The sequence below is a fragment of the Rhinolophus sinicus genome, chromosome 17 (genome assembly GCF_057876585.1).
Source record: "Rhinolophus sinicus isolate RSI-liver-muscle chromosome 17, RSI-T2T, whole genome shotgun sequence".
Classification (NCBI taxonomy): Eukaryota; Metazoa; Chordata; class Mammalia; order Chiroptera; family Rhinolophidae; genus Rhinolophus; species Rhinolophus sinicus.
In genome coordinates, this window is record NC_142517.1 from 48,174,643 (window position 1) to 48,190,297 (window position 15,655).

Genomic DNA, 15,655 nt, shown 5'->3' on the forward strand with positions numbered 1-15,655 from the left:
GTTGTTGTTGTTGTTTGTTCTCTGTAACCCAGACACTAAAACCCTATCCAATCAGCTACCAGTCTACAGGATAAGACCTGGATTTACCACTTACCACTTTCCCAGGTATCAGGAGTGTTTTAAAAATTTCTACAATCTGACCTACTTTCCACACCCCTCACCACTACCATCCTCACCCTTACACCACGCTTCCGTGCGGCGGGGGCTGGGGCAAATCACCCTTTTTAATCACCCTATTTAATCACCGTTTTTTTCCCTCTGCCTGTGGGTTTGCTTGCTCTGCAATATACATTCATTTAATTGAAAACTTTTACTGAGTTGCCTTCTGCCTTTTCTTCTCCACGCTAAATTTTCCAAAACCGTTAAGAAATGGTTTTCTCCCGGCGCTGTCATGAATTAACAGAGGAAAGAAATGACAGAAGCCTGGGGCCCACCAGGAGGGGGACTAAGTAACGCTAGTCAAACCGCAACCCCCCCGTAGTAACAACGTCAGCCTTTTGGAACTCCAAATCCCTAAGTGCAACGTGGGCAAGGGTGGGAACAACGTTTGCGGAAACTTTGCAGATCAGCGGATCTGGAATTCAGACAGTTCTGGTGCAGAAAGCGCGTGCCTTGCCGGAAAGCTCCTTGATTACCAAATGACGCCTACGATTTCTTCCCTAGCTTCCCACCGCATCCGCACGGTCCCGCACTTTCGCAAGCCTAATTTTCTCGATGCAGCCACCGCCTCTTTCTCCAAATCGTGCTGCGCCTCTATAGATCTAGCCTCGGATCTTTGCGCTCACAATCTCTTCTGCTTGGAAAGCTTGATGCTTAACTCCAGTCCTATTCAACTTTATGATGTTCTTGGATCCACCCCTATTTTCACTATGGTTGAGACAGATTAGGGTTTCAATAAATGCTGATAGGCTGAATGAATGAATGAATAATTGAAGACGTCACGAAACAGTAATTTTTACCATTCACATAACTTGGCAGAAAGATTGTGGAACTATGAAGTCCCCGATCGGGTTCCAATACCAGTCCTTCCACTTACTAGCTGTGTGATCCTCACCCCTTCAGAGTTCAAGAAATGTTTGTTAAACGAATGAATAAAATGTTCTCGCAGACACGTGTCACGAATTAAATGCGTGTTTCATCTCTGGCCACAAACAGCGCTCAAGAGAATTACTACTATTCGCCCTACTATACCACGTTTTGTGTTTATGAAGACTGTGAGTTCCCTGAGGGAAGGTGGATTGTCTCACACGGTTCCAAGCTCTCCAAGGTGCCAGATCACATTAGGCGACTAGAATGACGGAGGACTACTATTTTTAACATGCTCTGGGAGGGGAAGACTACATATCCCGAACGGATTTGGCCCCTTCGCAGAGACAAGTCCCATCATCCCGCAAGAATCCCTTGTACAAAGGAAGGCCTAGTCTACTTGCAGATCCCATCTGCGCTCCCTAGGATCCCACCCCCAGCGCTTCGACAGGTCAGGTTCACTGCGGCCGCGCCGGGTGCCTGGCTCCAACCTGGCTGCAGATTGCTGAGACCTCCCACTGGGCGGGCGCCTAGGCGAGACGCATGCGCACTCTTCTCTCCTGGTCTCCACCCTCCCTTCGTTAGTCGTTCGCGTTTCGCGTACTGCGTCCTTTTTGTCCCCTACTGCGTGCGGTGTCAGTTTCCGTGCGGAAGTGGTGGCCGTGAGAGAAGAAGATGGCGACCACCGTGGTGGCGCCGCCTGGTGCGGTGGCCAGTCGGGCCAACAAGCGCAGTGGCAGCGGGCCGGGAGCCGGCAGCGGCGGCGTGGGAGCGAAAGGCGCGGAGGAGGAACCGCCGCCGCCCCTACAAGCAGTTCTGGTGGCGGATAGCTTCAACCGCCGCTTCTTTCCCATCTCCAAGGACCAGCCTCGGGTGAGCGCCGTGCGCGAGAGCAGCCAGAGGGCCCCGAGGTGGGGGCTGGAGCAAGTTATCTTTCCGACTGCCTAGTGATGCGTGCTCTGGGAGGACGTTTGTCCACCCTCTTGCCCTAAATCGGGTTTATCTAGTTAGGAGGAAGGCGAAAAGACCATCTAAAGCCCAGATGACTGCCGGACCAAGTGAGTGGCTGGCAGGTTTGGGCGCTCTAGTGCTGTCTACCTCAGGTTTGGGAGGCATGCAGAGGGCTAAATGTAGAAGCAACGCTTTTGAGAAGCCTTCACGCGGGGATTCAACGCCCCAAGAGGAGGCTGCGGAGAAAAAAAGAGATCCTTAGGTGAAAGAATGGAATATCACCCTCTTTTGCCTCCCAAAGGGAGGTCATATGCCTAAAAAAGAGCAGACTGGTCTGATCCCAGAGTAACAGCTGTTTTGGATCTTGTACAGTGTGCCTTTTTTTTTTTTTAGACAGCCGGTGCCATCTGTCTAAAGGAGGACAGAACAGGTTTAGTGGCTGGTTGCCAGCAGCCCCTGTATTGTTGTCTAGACACTGGGAAATTGGACTCAGCTGGTCCTGAGGATTGCTTGGTTATTCAGTAGTCCCTGGTTTAAAGAGGGGGAAACGGCATTCAGATCAGGGAAAATCCTCTCTAGTTCCTCACTCCCCCAAAAAAACCTAATTGCTGTTCATTTTGTACAAGTGATTGGTGGCTTGCTAGCCCCTGACTGTTAGAAAGGAATCAAGGAAGGAAATTTTATGGGGAAAAGGCCTTAGCAGTGCTTAAGTTTCTGGAGATATGATGTCCAGTAGTCTCCTTTGCCAGGGGTGGTCTCCTATTCTATAGAAGCTGGGTGACGCTAAGCAAGTAGATTCTATGCTTACTATATCCAAATTGCAACACCTTAGACTCTAATGCTTAGAGCATGCCGTGAACATTAAAGGCAGAAGCCTGATTACTTTTAAATTGGAAAGATAAAGCTACAGCGTTTGGAAACACTGATACAGGAGTGAAAATTGTGGTTGTAGTGGGGGAAAGAATGGTACACAGAGGGCCCCCACGGATTCAAGACTTCACCTTTTTTTTTTTTTTCATCTTCTACCCTCCAGGTCCTCTTGCCTCTGGCCAACGTGGCACTAATTGACTACACTCTGGAATTTCTGACAGCCACAGGTGTACAGGAAACCTTTGTCTTTTGCTGCTGGAAGGCTGCTCAAATCAAGGAACATTTACTGTAAGGCCCTGCAACTTTTCTTGCCATGTTTCATCATTTTTTTTTGTTAGGATGCAAGTAACTAAAAGGGAAATTGTGAGGGGGAAAAATGTCTGTTTAGATCCCATCATAAGGTCTCAGGGTATTCTCTTCACTTATCAGAAAGCAGCTGAAGCTATGACAAAAATTGAAGAATAACATTTGACTCTCACTTAGAAAGTTTGTTCCCAGTGGTTTTTGCTTTTGATTTAATGGCTCTAATACGGAAGTTATAAGAGTAATATATTTGTTTTTCCACTGAGCTTCTAAATATTGAGCTCTTCCTCATCTTTGTCTTCCCAGTGCCAAACATAGAAAGCACTTAATAAATGTTTGGTGAAATCTTCTTGAAAAAGAGTGAATCTCAGGAATTATGGAAGCTTAGCAAATAAAGACTAGGATATTAGCATGATCTCCATTAGACAGTTTCTAAATGTGGTCTGGACTTTGGAAGGAGAAAAGTGACTGTGAGAAGTGTGTTCTCAGGATACTTTGTATACCCTAAGTCTCAGCGGGATTTTGAGTTCAAATCCATGTTTGAGGACAGGGGTCATATGGAAAGGAAATAACCATGTTTGTCTAACTCATAAAACAAGACTGGTGACACAGGATGCTGAAACCATTAATTATAGTTCATAAATCGCTTTGAAGTTGAGGACGCTGGCAGGAACCCAGAAAAGCCATAGAGAAGGAGTGTGAATGTTGAATGGGGGAGAAAAACAGGGAAGCTCTATGTGATCTCCGTGCTTGAGTCACTCATTCCCCTTACCCCCCTTCCTTTAGGAAATCTAAGTGGTGCCGCCCTACATCCCTCAATGTGGTTCGAATCATTACATCAGAGCTGTATCGATCCCTGGGAGATGTTCTCCGTGACGTCGATGCCAAGGCCTTGGTGCGCTCCGACTTCTTGCTGGTGTATGGGGACATCATCTCCAACATCAATATTACCAGAGCCCTAGAGGAACACAGGTCAGGATGGGAAAATGGTCGGGACAACAGTTGGTGACCTGAAGAACCCCAAGACTGCTTTTTTGCAACTCTCTCCCTCTATCCTTCATAGGTTGAGGCGAAAGCTAGAAAAAAACGTATCTGTGATGACAATGATCTTCAAGGAGTCATCCCCCAGCCACCCAACTCGTTGCCATGAGGACAACGTGGTCGTGGCTGTGGATAGTGCCACAAACCGGGTTCTCCATTTCCAGAAGACCCAAGGCCTCCGACGTTTTTCTTTTCCTCTGGTGTGTGGGTATCTAGGTTCCCTGAGGTGGGAAAGGGACAGGCTTCAGCAAGAGAGATGGGTTAAAGTCCTTGTAACTTCTCCCCACAGAGCTTGTTCCAGGGCGGTGGAGATGGCGTGGAGATTCGCTATGATTTACTGGATTGTCACATCAGCATCTGCTCTCCTCAGGTGACCTCTTCAGGACTAGGGCTGCACATCCAAAGAGTAGAACTCTGAGGGTGTGTGATTGCCCCCTTAGAAGGCCAGGGTGTATTTCTTCTCCCTCTTTCTCGTATCTGTTCTACCACAAATAGGTGCTGTCATCTCGACCCCAATATTGGGAGCCTCCTTGGGATTTTGGCCAATGTCCCGCTATCATAGGGTCTGATAGGTCTCTGGGGGCTTATCTTTGCATCCAGAGAACAGCACTTAACCTTGGCCCCACCCAACTTCCCCCCCATAGGTGGCTCAACTCTTTACAGACAACTTTGATTACCAAACTCGGGATGACTTTGTGCGAGGCCTGCTAGTGAATGAGGAGGTAAGAAAAGGCTCCCACTGCCTCTTTAAAAGAGGGCTAGGATTTTGTCTCATGCAGATAACTTTTGGTTCCCTTTTGTGTTTTATTGAGCCTTAGGAGGGAGGCAGATAGCTGGGGTTGGGGGGGAAGCAGTACACAAAGAAGTGTCTCAGGCCATTTGACTGTGACATTGAAAGGCAGAGGGGAACTTAAGAAGGTTAGAAAAGTGCTCTACCTGTGGACTCTTCCTCTCTTGCTTGCTTAGGTGACCTCCCTTTCCTTGTCTTCATTCAGATCCTAGGGAACCAGATCCACATGCACGTGACAACTAGGGAATATGGCGCCCGGGTCTCCAACCTGCACATGTATGCAGCTGTCTGTGCCGATGTCATCCGCCGATGGGTCTATCCTCTCACTCCAGAGGCAAACTTCACTGACAGCACGAGCCAGAACTGCACTCACTCCCGGCACAACATCTACCGAGGGCCTGAGGTCAGCCTGGGCCATGGCAGCGTCCTGGAGGAAAATGTGCTCCTGGGCTCTGGCACTGTCATTGGCAGCAATTGCTCCATCACCAACAGTGTCATTGGCCCTGGCTGTCACATTGGTGAGCACAGGTGGGGAAGTCAAGCCAGCCATCCTAAGAGCAGGAACCTGGGGAGGCCCCATGTCTCCATAGAAGGATACAGAGGGATAGTCCCTGAGAATTAGGAATTAGAGTAGCTACCTTAATAAAGGAGGGAACAGGGATGTAAAAACAGTGATGCTTTAATGTGTGGTCTGGGAGCCTCTTATTGGGTGACTCTTCACATTCCAGGGTACCCTGTATTCACATTTAGGACCAAGTGGATAATTAACATGCAGTAATAACATCTGTTTAGTGCATTACAGTCTACAAAGGGCTTTTGTGTAGATTATTTCATTTAATCCTCACAAACACCTTGTGACGTAGGTATAATTTATCCCAGATAAGCAAACTGGCTCAAAGAGATTGTCTCGCCCAAGATCATAGCTAATAAGAGGCAGTGCTGGGACTTGAGTCTGAGTATTCTGATTGTGAAGTCCAGTGTTCTTGTTACTCTACCATAAATGCCTAGTTAGCTTCTGGGTAACTCACTTTGGTTGTAGGACTAGGATGCTTCTAACGGAACTGCCCCTTTAAAAGAACAAGATTCTAATTCTAAAATATACAAAAAGAGGTGGAATAATTTGGTTAAATGTGGACGTGATTCTAATAAGGCTCTTGAGTTCAAGGGATCCCTAGAAACCGAAGGTTCTTAAGTCCTGTATGTAGTGTGTAATTGTTTTAAACCTAGTGGAGGTGGTCAGGCTGAGCAATGTTCTATCTTCAGGCCTGGGCTTAGAGGGGGAAGACGGTGTTTCTGGTGAGCTGGAGGATGGAGTATTCGAGCTGGGTGGGAGCTGTGCTGGTATCAGTCAGCCATGTCTTCCAGGAATGGCCCTGGTCTGGAGTTGGAGCCCTGAGTGACCAGGAGTCCTTCCTGTCCTGAGCTAGGTGATAACGTGGTGCTGGACCAGGCCTACCTGTGGCAGGGTGTTCGAGTAGCTGCTGGAGCACAGATCCATCAGTCTCTGCTCTGTGACAATGCCGAGGTCAAGGAACATGTTACACTGAAGCCACGCTGTGTCCTCACTTCACAGGTGAGACCTGCTGCATACTGTACACAGGCCCCAAACTGAGTGGTGGTCATGCTGGGCCAGAAGGAGCCCATACCCACCTATAATCAAGCCTGAACTGAGAGACCAAATTCAATGGTTGCATTTGCCTTCTACTTGGCTTAGTAATAAAACTCACTCTCATTGTCAGGATGTACTTTTCCCCAACACACTAATGGATCTGTGCCACCCACTCCTTTTTTCTCCCCTAGGTGGTAGTGGGCCCAGACATCACACTGCCTGAGGGCTCGGTGATCTCTTTGCACCCTCCAGATGCAGAGGAAGATGAGGATGATAGCCAGTTCAGTGACGATTCTGGGGCTGACCAAGAAAAGGAGAAAGTGAAGCTGAAAGGTGTGAGGCTCAGCAGGTGTGGGGCATCTGTGTGTGTCTCTGCCCCATAGAAAAACCATCATTTCCTTCTGGAGAGATTGGTGCTTCCACGGCCTTTGGTAAAGATCAGTGCCTTTCCAGGTTACAATCCCTCAGAAGTGGGAGTTGCAGGCCAGGGCTACCTCTGGAAAGCTGCAGACATGAACATGGAGGAAGAGGAGGAACCACGGCAGAATCTGTGGGGTGAGCTAGGACTTATTCCTGCCACCCCCTTTCTAAATCAGAATATTTTGAAGGCGAGTGAACACTTCCGAATCAGACTACTTGTTCATTGCTTTATTCATGCACACAAGGCAGGTAAATGGCTCTCTGTCAGTGACTCTTTCCTAATTTTTCTTTTTTCTCACCCTATGTGGCTTCGCAGGACTCACAATCAACATGGAAGAAGAGAGTGAAACTGAAAGTGAGCGGAGTATGGATTCTGAGGAGCTCGACAGCCGGGCAGGCTCCCCACAGATGGATGACGTCAAAGGTGAGTGGCCAGGGGACCAGTGTCCTGGGACAGAAGAGGAAAACTTCCAGTTTATTATCTGGATCCACTAGCCAAAGACTTGTGTTTCTCCCAGGAGGGTTTGGCATGTAGTCAGACGAAGATGACTTAATGCATTTTGGAGTGACGTTGGCCCACGAACTTATTCTTGCTCTGATTTTAGTGTTCCAGAACGAAGTCCTGGGAACACTGCAGCGGGGCATGGAGGAGAACATTTCTTGTGACAATCTAGTCCTAGAAATCAACTCTCTCAAGTAAGAGCAGCCCCTCCCTATTTTCTTCCCCGGGGATAATCCCAGGCAGGTAGAGGTTCTCCTGTTTCTTCCCCAAATAGGAGCCTGTGTCCCTGACACCCCAAATAGACAAGGCCAGCAGCATTTAGGTTGTAGCCTCAGCATAGACTTCCTCCTTCTAAAACCACCCCGTTCCATGTTGTTCCATCTCACTTGCTGTTGCCCAGTGTCCTGCCACAGTCGAGACCACAGCATGCTGGGAGGACCAGGGAAGGCCCTGGGGTCACCGCAGTCTCCCCACAGGTACGCCTACAACATAAGCCTGAAGGAGGTGATGCAAGTGCTGAGCCACGTAGTCCTGGACTTTCCGCTGCAGCAAATGGATTCCCGGCTCGACCCAAACCGCTACTGTGCTCTGCTGCTGCCCGTGAGCAACGACTGGGGCTACGTACCAGGGACTGGGTGGAGTCCTTGCTGTGCTTGACTTTAAAAGAAATCAGGAGTAGAAGGTTTTGCTGTGGGATATTGTGTTACTTGTGATTGGTTCCTTTCTCCTCACCTCTGGAAGCAGATTAGATTCTAGAACAGCCTTGGCTGGTCCAGAGCAGTCAAGTTAGGGTCAATCCTGAGTGGCCTTTGAGACTCCAGGATTCAGACCAGACCAGACCCCAAAGGTATACCCAGAATAGACCTAGACGTTTAGACTCTCTGTAAATGACTTACATGATTGAATGAGATCAGCCATTAGGCTGGAAGTAGATATTTTGAGGCAGCCTATAGGTCTGACCCCCTTTCACCTTCCCTAGGAACCTCTTATTTTTCCCCAACCCTGACTGCTAGCAACTCCCAAGTCCTTCTGACATGATTCCACAAGGCCTGGATCATCTCCCTCTTGTCTTCCCACATCATAAAAGACCCATTTTATCAATATTGATTTTATTTGCTGTTTAGGTAGGTACATGCTCAGGAATAGATTGCAGCTCCCTTCTCCTTTCTTCCATAGCTGCTCAAGACCTGGAGCCCTGTTTTTAGGAACTACATAAAGCGTGCAGCTGATCATTTGGAAGCATTGGCAGCCATTGAGGACTTCTTCCTGGAGCATGAAGCTCTTGGTACTTCCATGGCTAAGGTGAATACCTCCACAAAGCTTCATAGTCCTGCATTTGCTTTGAAACAGATCTTAGTGACCTCCATGGAGACACAGAACAGAGGCTGACATGAATCCAGGATGGAATTTGGTTAACAGCACCATCCACCCCTAGTATTGTGCTCTTTGCTTGGAGCCAGGCCTGGAAGGTAGCCATTTGGAAGTTGCCCTGGGAGTGTGCAAAGCACTACCCAGCAATAGTTTCAGAAGTTATGCCTGTTCCAGTACCAGAGTGAACAGCTTACTCTTGTGTGTTTTGAAGGAAGCTGCTTAGTGTGTAGAAGGAAGCTAAGGACCTGGTAGAAAGAGGTGCTTAGATCTTTCCTCCTCGTCCTCTGTTATCGATTATGTCTTGCTGGACATCTCTGAGATCTCTGCTGGCCTTCTGCAGGTACTGATGGCTTTCTACCAGCTGGAGATCTTGGCTGAGGAGACAATCCTGAGCTGGTACAGCAAAAGGGATACAACTGACAAGGGCCGGCAGTTGCGGAAGAACCAACAGGTGAGTCCAGCTGCCCGCTCACCACAGTGGCTGTCTGGTTCCCTGACCCTTGGCCCCAGACTGCAGGGTACTTGGTCCCTGGGACTCTGGTTGTTCGAGCTGTTGATCCTCTAAGGAGAACAGGCGAGTATGTGCCCCTCCCTCAGTAGCTCTCCACTATGCTTCCTTACAGCTGCAGAGGTTCATCCAGTGGCTAAAAGAGGCAGAAGAGGAGTCATCTGAAGATGACTGAAGTCGCACTGCCTCCTCCTGTGGGTGTGGTTGATTGCTGTCCTGGCTTCTGGGTCAGACAAATGAGAGGCTAGTTGCAGATGAGTGACGACCATCTTGGCCGAGATTTAAAGGAGCAGAGGCTGGAACTACAGTATTCTTCCCACCGCCAGCAACCACGTGCCTCGCATCCTGACTGGGGAGTTGGGATGAGGGAAGCTGGGCTGGAACAAAGCTCTGCCTAAGGACAATCTAGGCAGGCCCTGCAGTTAGAGGAAGCCCAGTGCCACAGCTTTGTGCTCTGGCTTTCCCTCGGGGGACAGCAGAGAGCAGCTGGCCCTCTCTGCTGCTTGTATTTGTTAATATTAAAAAAGAGAGAGGGGGTGTGTTTGGTTTCTCTACAACTCTGAATGAGCAGCCGTTGAAGTAGGTGACTGAAGAGTTCTGAACCTCTGACATGACAGCTGTTCCTTGACACCTGGGGGAGAGGGAGAAGAGGAGTGTCATGGCCACTAGGTGGCACTGTGGTACCTTGCTAATTGACCATTGCGGTGGCTCATGGGTAGTGGAGATGCCTGAGCCTGTTTGCACAGAGCATCCTAGACCTAGACGGACACTCTTCTGCCAGAGAGTGATGATGCCAAGCATATGTAAAGTCTGATAACCACCTGTCAATTCCTCATGCTTTGTCCCATTGATCTAGTACTAGTCCTGTCGGAAGCTGGGCTACTCTTCATCTTTGTTTTTTGTTTGTTTTTTCCCATTCTTCTCCTCCCCACATTCTGGTACAAGCCGTTGTTTCTCAGTCGAGTGTAGGACACAGCCATGCTGGTATTATGGGCCTTGCGCTCCGCCGGCTGCTGGCCACTCACACTGCCTGGGGGCCACTCATGGCAGCATAGGGCAGCCCAGCTCCAGGGAGAGCTGTTGTTCACCATCTTAGCTGTAGAGGGCACAGCTCACTGTCCCATGTGGGAATTTAACCGGCGACCTGGGCGTTAAGAGCATGGGGCTCCAACCACCTGAGCCACGCAGCTGGCCCTCTCCTCTTCATCTTAAAGATAAGGAAATTTGATCTAGGTCTCATGACTTTTGAGGATTTGAGCCTCATAATCCAGAGTTCTTCCTGCTTCTGTAGAGTCAGTGTCACAGTGAAGGGAAATTGCCCCCAGAAGCAAATATAACCCCAAGCCAGCAACGGATATCCCAAAAACAGGAAGATCCTGCAAAATGGGCTTTTCCCTAATATTGAGAGAGTGTGTAATGTATGACAGGCATTTTGCTAAAAACTTTTCCTATGTTTTAGTTAACCTTCACTTCAATCCTTTGAAGTAGGCTTTATCCCCATTTTCAGATGAGGAGCCTAAAGGTCAGAGAGGTCCCATAACTGGTAATTGATAGAGCCAGGATTGGTTATTGGACTCTAGAGCTGGAGTGTATCACTGTTTATCATTGTCTCCTTCCACTTCCACCATATGATCTAGCTCTGAGCTCTTTGTTGCCTTCTTATAACCCTTGCTCTATTGACACTTAAACTGTGGCAAATGTTACTGGTAACAAATGGCCCTCCTGGACATCACAGGTAAAATGGTTGCCTGCCTTCATTTCAGTTGGGTGGAAAGGAAAAGGCTGAGGAAGAAGACACTGAACTACACTCAGGTGTAAAGGAGTATTACTGAATATTTCCGAAGAGAAAACCAGGCTGGCCAGGATTTGGCCTTTTTACTTTTCTTAGTAAATCTCAGTTTCTGCTTTGTCAGATACAGGATCTAGTGCCTAGAGAGCATGTGAAGGTTATGTCATGGACCTAATAGGGGCAGTTAAAACAACTGTAGGGCACCTCTGATTTGTACCTGATGGGTAGCAGAGATCAGAGTGGCCTACAGAACTTTTTTTAGGAAGAAGAGAATCCTTTCAGTTGTGATTAGGGAAGGCTGACAGGACTGTGATGCTTGAGTGACCCAAAACGGTAGAAGGGAACATTAAAAGCAAAGCAAAGGATTTCCATTTAAATGTGGCAAATTAAACACATGGGTTTTTTTTATTCCCTCCAAAACCCCATTCATATGCCACTAAAGGATACTTTTAAAAGGCATGTGACTCGATAAGGAAAAGTAGGTGATGACAATGAAAGAGAGATCAACATTCTGGAAAACGAAAATGGAAGAGTTGACAGCAGAGCAGAAGGAAATGGATTCTACCTACTGAGGTGGCTATTAACAAGCAAACCAACATGCCCTTCTGAACCCAGAAAAGGCTCAGCAGAAGAGGGTAAAGACTGGGTCTGAGAACAGGCATCGAGTGGAGGGGAGTCAGACAAAGACCTGTATAAGAAAAAGCCCTCCCCACCCCCACCTTAAATGATCCAGCAGGGTGACTACCCCTACTTCTCCCCCGCAAGAAATGGGAGATTTAGCCTTTGGAAAAACGATGGGGAGGAAATTATCAAAGAAATACAAACGTTTCCTAAACCCTAAGATCATGAGTTTCCAGACTGACAGAGCCCATGAGTGCCCAGCATAATGAATGATATTCAGAACCTCATGATATTTCAGAACCTCAGGGAAAATGTAAATTATTAGAGCTTCTAGACTCAACAACAGACATGGTGGGGGTGGGGTGAGGAGCTAGGTTGAAAATGAAGGATTAAGTGGAAGTATATGAGTATTAGGGCTCTAAATATCCGCACACACTGATCTATGTCCCCAGGCAAAAGCAAACAACAACTACAGAAAAAGCCTACAAACACATTTTTTTGTTTCCTCGAAAAAAGCTCTTTACCCACTTGATCACCCTACAGTAAACCTGTTAGATAATAAGCCTTGTACGTGAACAGCTCCCAGTCAGCTTTCCAGTATCTCTTAAATGTGAATAGACTGCCAAGGGCCATCAAATATTTGAGGAAACTTCCAGTGTGGAAGGCAGAGACCAAAAAATTGACACCAAGAAAACTGACAAGACGGAGCTTTTTGAAAACTTGGTGCGACCTGGGGGGGAAGCTATTTTCAAAATTCAAAGAGGAAAAATACTGTGTCTATGAAGAAAGTGTTATAAAAAGGAAGACTTGGAGAACAAAAAAAGTTCTTAGAAATTAAAAATAAGTGAATCGTTTTCTTCTGCTGAGAACTGGAGGACCAGCGAACCAAACAGGAAGGAGACTATCCATCCTTATATACTTCTTGAATTTTCAATTGTGAATATTTTACCTATCCAATTGGATAGGGGAAAGGTTGGAAATAATATTAAGGAAATCTTGCAAAAAGGTGAAATCATTTTAAAATAGGAATGGATGATAAAGGAGAAAATAAAATTAAGGATCAATCTTGAAGGTCCAACATCTAACAGTTGCAGAAGCAATGGGGGAAATGGTAGTCATGTTATTAAATAATTCAAGAAGATACTGTTGAATTTCTAGATGGAAAGGGTGCCTAGCACAGTGAATAAGCACCAAGGCATATCACCATGAAGTTTCAGAACCCAAGGATAAAGAGAACTTCCTAAAGACTTCCAGAGAATTCAAAACAAATCGTGTGCAAAGGTTTAGGATAATAAAGAGACGAAACTGACCACTTAATAGCAACACTGGAAGTTAGAAGACAGTGGAGTGATGCCTTCAAAATTCTGAAGATAAATTACTTTTAATTCAATCATTTTCAGATTTGCAAGTTCTCAAAAAATTTATTTCCCATGCTTTCAAGGGAAGCTACCAAGAATGTGCTTTCCTAAAGCAAAGGAGTAAAGTGTCTAGGAAATGAGGATCCAACACGGAGAAGTAAAGGGAATTTTAAGTATGATACAGAGAAGTCCCGGAATGGCTGCTGTGCACAAGCCAAGATAGTCAACAGTGCAGATCAGAGCAACAGAATTGAAGGCTCCAGGGAAGAAAAGGGATAGATTATCTAACATACAGACATACCTCATTTTATTGAGCTTCACTTTATTGCATTTCAAGATCATTCTGGGTTTGTTGGGGTTTTTTTTACAGATTAAAGGTTTGTGGCAACCCTGCGTCAAGCAAGTCTATTGGTGCCATTTTTTTCAACAGGATTAGATAATGGTTAGAATTTTTTAGCAATAAAGTGTGTTTTGATTAAGGTATGTACATTGTTTTTTTTTTTAAGACATAATGCTATTGCACACTTAACAGACTACAGTATAATAGAAACATATCTTTTTTATGCACTGGGAAACCAAAAAATTTGTGTGACTTGCGATATTTGCTTTATGGTGGTCTGGAACCAAACCCGCAATATCTCTGACATATGCCTGTATTTGACTGAGTTAACAAAATATGTATTGAGAAACTATTAGATTATGTGGAAAGAATAGATAGGTACACCATATTACATAAAAAACAAAGCAAACGAAAAGGCAAGGCAATGGTTAATGACAAGAAACAAGTTGTAAAGGAAGCATTTATTCATAGTCAAAATGTCAATACTAAGCACTATATTGACTTTAAAAAAGTGGGATTTTACTATTTTAAGAGGTTAGGGGGAGGTGGAAGAAAAAGAAATCCATCAGTCAAGATTGGAAATCAATAAGCGATGTCTAGAATGCATAATTCAAGAGATAGTATAAACTAAAAAAGTATACTGGGGTGGGGAGGGAAATGGGACAGAGGACTGCTGTTAAAAATTTTCTTAATACTATTTGACTATGCACACATACTGCTTTGGTAAAAATTTAAAGTAAAGGGTATGAAATAAAAACATACATGTGTGCAGGGGCTAGCAAATAGTTTGATTTGCTGAAGTCAAAATTTTAGATAGGGCATAATGAAAAAAGGCTGCAAAGGTAGGTAAAGGTTAGATTATGGAGGGCTTTGGATATCATGATCAGGATATTTGGAAAGCATTAGGGAATGTGAAGAGGTTTCTGAGCAGAAGAGGTATCTGAAGAAGTACTTCCTGTTGAAACGCTAATTTGGCAACTGTACAAAATGGAGTGGGAGGAGCCCACACTTGGTGCTGTGTGGACCTATGTGAGATGGTCCCAGGCTATCTTCCCAGCCTCATCTAACACTATCCCTGGAGTCACAGCGGCCTTCTTGTGGTTCCTCAAATCTGGCAAGTTTGTTACTGCCTTGAGCCTTTAGACTTGTCTGTGCCCTCAGCCTGGAATGCTCTTCCCCCAGGCCAGACGTTATAGCTGCTTTCTCATTAGTTCTAGGATTTAGCTCAAATGGAAGAGGCCTTCTCTGACCACCCATAATTCTCTTTCCCCTGTTACTATCACATCACTCTATTTTATCTTTTTCACAGCACTTGTCACTTTGAAGTTATTTATTTACAAGCCTCTTTCCAAATAAGTGAAGGTCCCGGGCAGCATTACCTGTCTTGTATTTGCTGTAGCTCATGCAGTATGCCTTGTACATAGTAGGCACTCAATATTTATTAAACAAATTTAAAGCTAAGGGGTAAGGAGATCTGTTAGAAATGATTATACCTACTTCTGGTTTGAGACTTACTGTCCCAGTAATGTACCCATCTTCATTCTTGCACTCATTCTGCGTTCAATCCATTTATTAAACCACCACTACGTTGCACCTAGATACTGAGGTTAGAAGGAATCAGCACTCGATCCTGTTGTGTCCTCAAGGAGCTCAATTTGGTAGACTCAATGATGACAGTTTATGCTTATTAACAGACCCTAAAGGTCCATGTCAAGATCACTTTCCCCAGTGGTACTTGGTCAGAACCCCCATCCACCTACCTCTGGGGACCAAAGAGACCCTCCTGCGTTACACCCCTTCCCAGCTGCGAGGAGAACCGATCCCCTTGGGTCCAAAGCCTGGGCTTTGAAGAGTCCAAGAACGCAATCATCCTGGTGAGATCAATCCTTCCATCTCTGGGGCCCTGGGCGACGGCTGCCACGCTCTCGCCGGCCAGGGACCGGAGCGCAGGAGTCAGAGCTCGCCGCCCGGCGGGTGGGCGGGGTGTCCTGGGGGCCCGGCCCGGAGCCAGGCCATCTGCCGCGAGGCCAGCGCGGCTCGGCGGGGGCCGGGGGCGGGGCCGCGCCGGGGCGGGGTCGCGCCGGGGCCCGGGGAGGGGAGCGGGCCGGGCGACAGCCCAGAGCCGGGAGGGCCACGGCCACCGGAAGAGTCGCCGT

At 46.8% G+C, this 15,655-nt stretch overlaps 1 protein-coding gene and 1 long non-coding RNA gene across 2 annotated transcripts; one reads left to right on the top strand and one right to left on the bottom strand.

The window, feature by feature from the left end:
* Window positions 1-1,647: 1,647 nt before the first annotated feature.
* Window positions 1,648-9,928, top strand: EIF2B5 (eukaryotic translation initiation factor 2B subunit epsilon). Its single transcript, XM_019735861.3, has 16 exons — window positions 1,648-1,899; window positions 3,011-3,135; window positions 3,937-4,122; window positions 4,214-4,391; window positions 4,481-4,561; window positions 4,836-4,913; window positions 5,187-5,499; window positions 6,409-6,554; window positions 6,782-6,923; window positions 7,044-7,145; window positions 7,327-7,434; window positions 7,616-7,706; window positions 7,989-8,112; window positions 8,689-8,814; window positions 9,224-9,334; window positions 9,507-9,928. Exons 1-16 carry the CDS (start codon window positions 1,702-1,704, stop codon window positions 9,564-9,566), a joined length of 2,169 nt encoding a protein of 722 aa, XP_019591420.1. The 5' UTR covers window positions 1,648-1,701; the 3' UTR covers window positions 9,567-9,928.
* On the bottom strand, window positions 7,218-15,562 carry LOC109449520 (uncharacterized). Its single transcript, XR_002137721.3, has 2 exons — window positions 15,260-15,562; window positions 7,218-10,022 (listed from the first exon to the last, which is right to left on the bottom strand). It is a non-coding gene; the product is annotated as an uncharacterized LOC109449520 (long non-coding RNA).
* Between the last annotated feature and the right edge of the window lie 93 nt (window positions 15,563-15,655).

Coding starts and splice junctions, on each gene's coding strand:
- EIF2B5 (XM_019735861.3), top strand. CDS start 1,702: ATGGCGACCACCGTGGTGGCGCCGCCTGGTGCGGTGGCCAGTCGGGCC. Junction 3,136..3,936: donor CAAATCAAGGAACATTTACT/GTAAGGCCCTGC, acceptor CCCTTCCTTTAG/GAAATCTAAGTGGTGCCGCC. Junction 8,113..8,688: donor ACTGTGCTCTGCTGCTGCCC/GTGAGCAACGAC, acceptor TTTCTTCCATAG/CTGCTCAAGACCTGGAGCCC.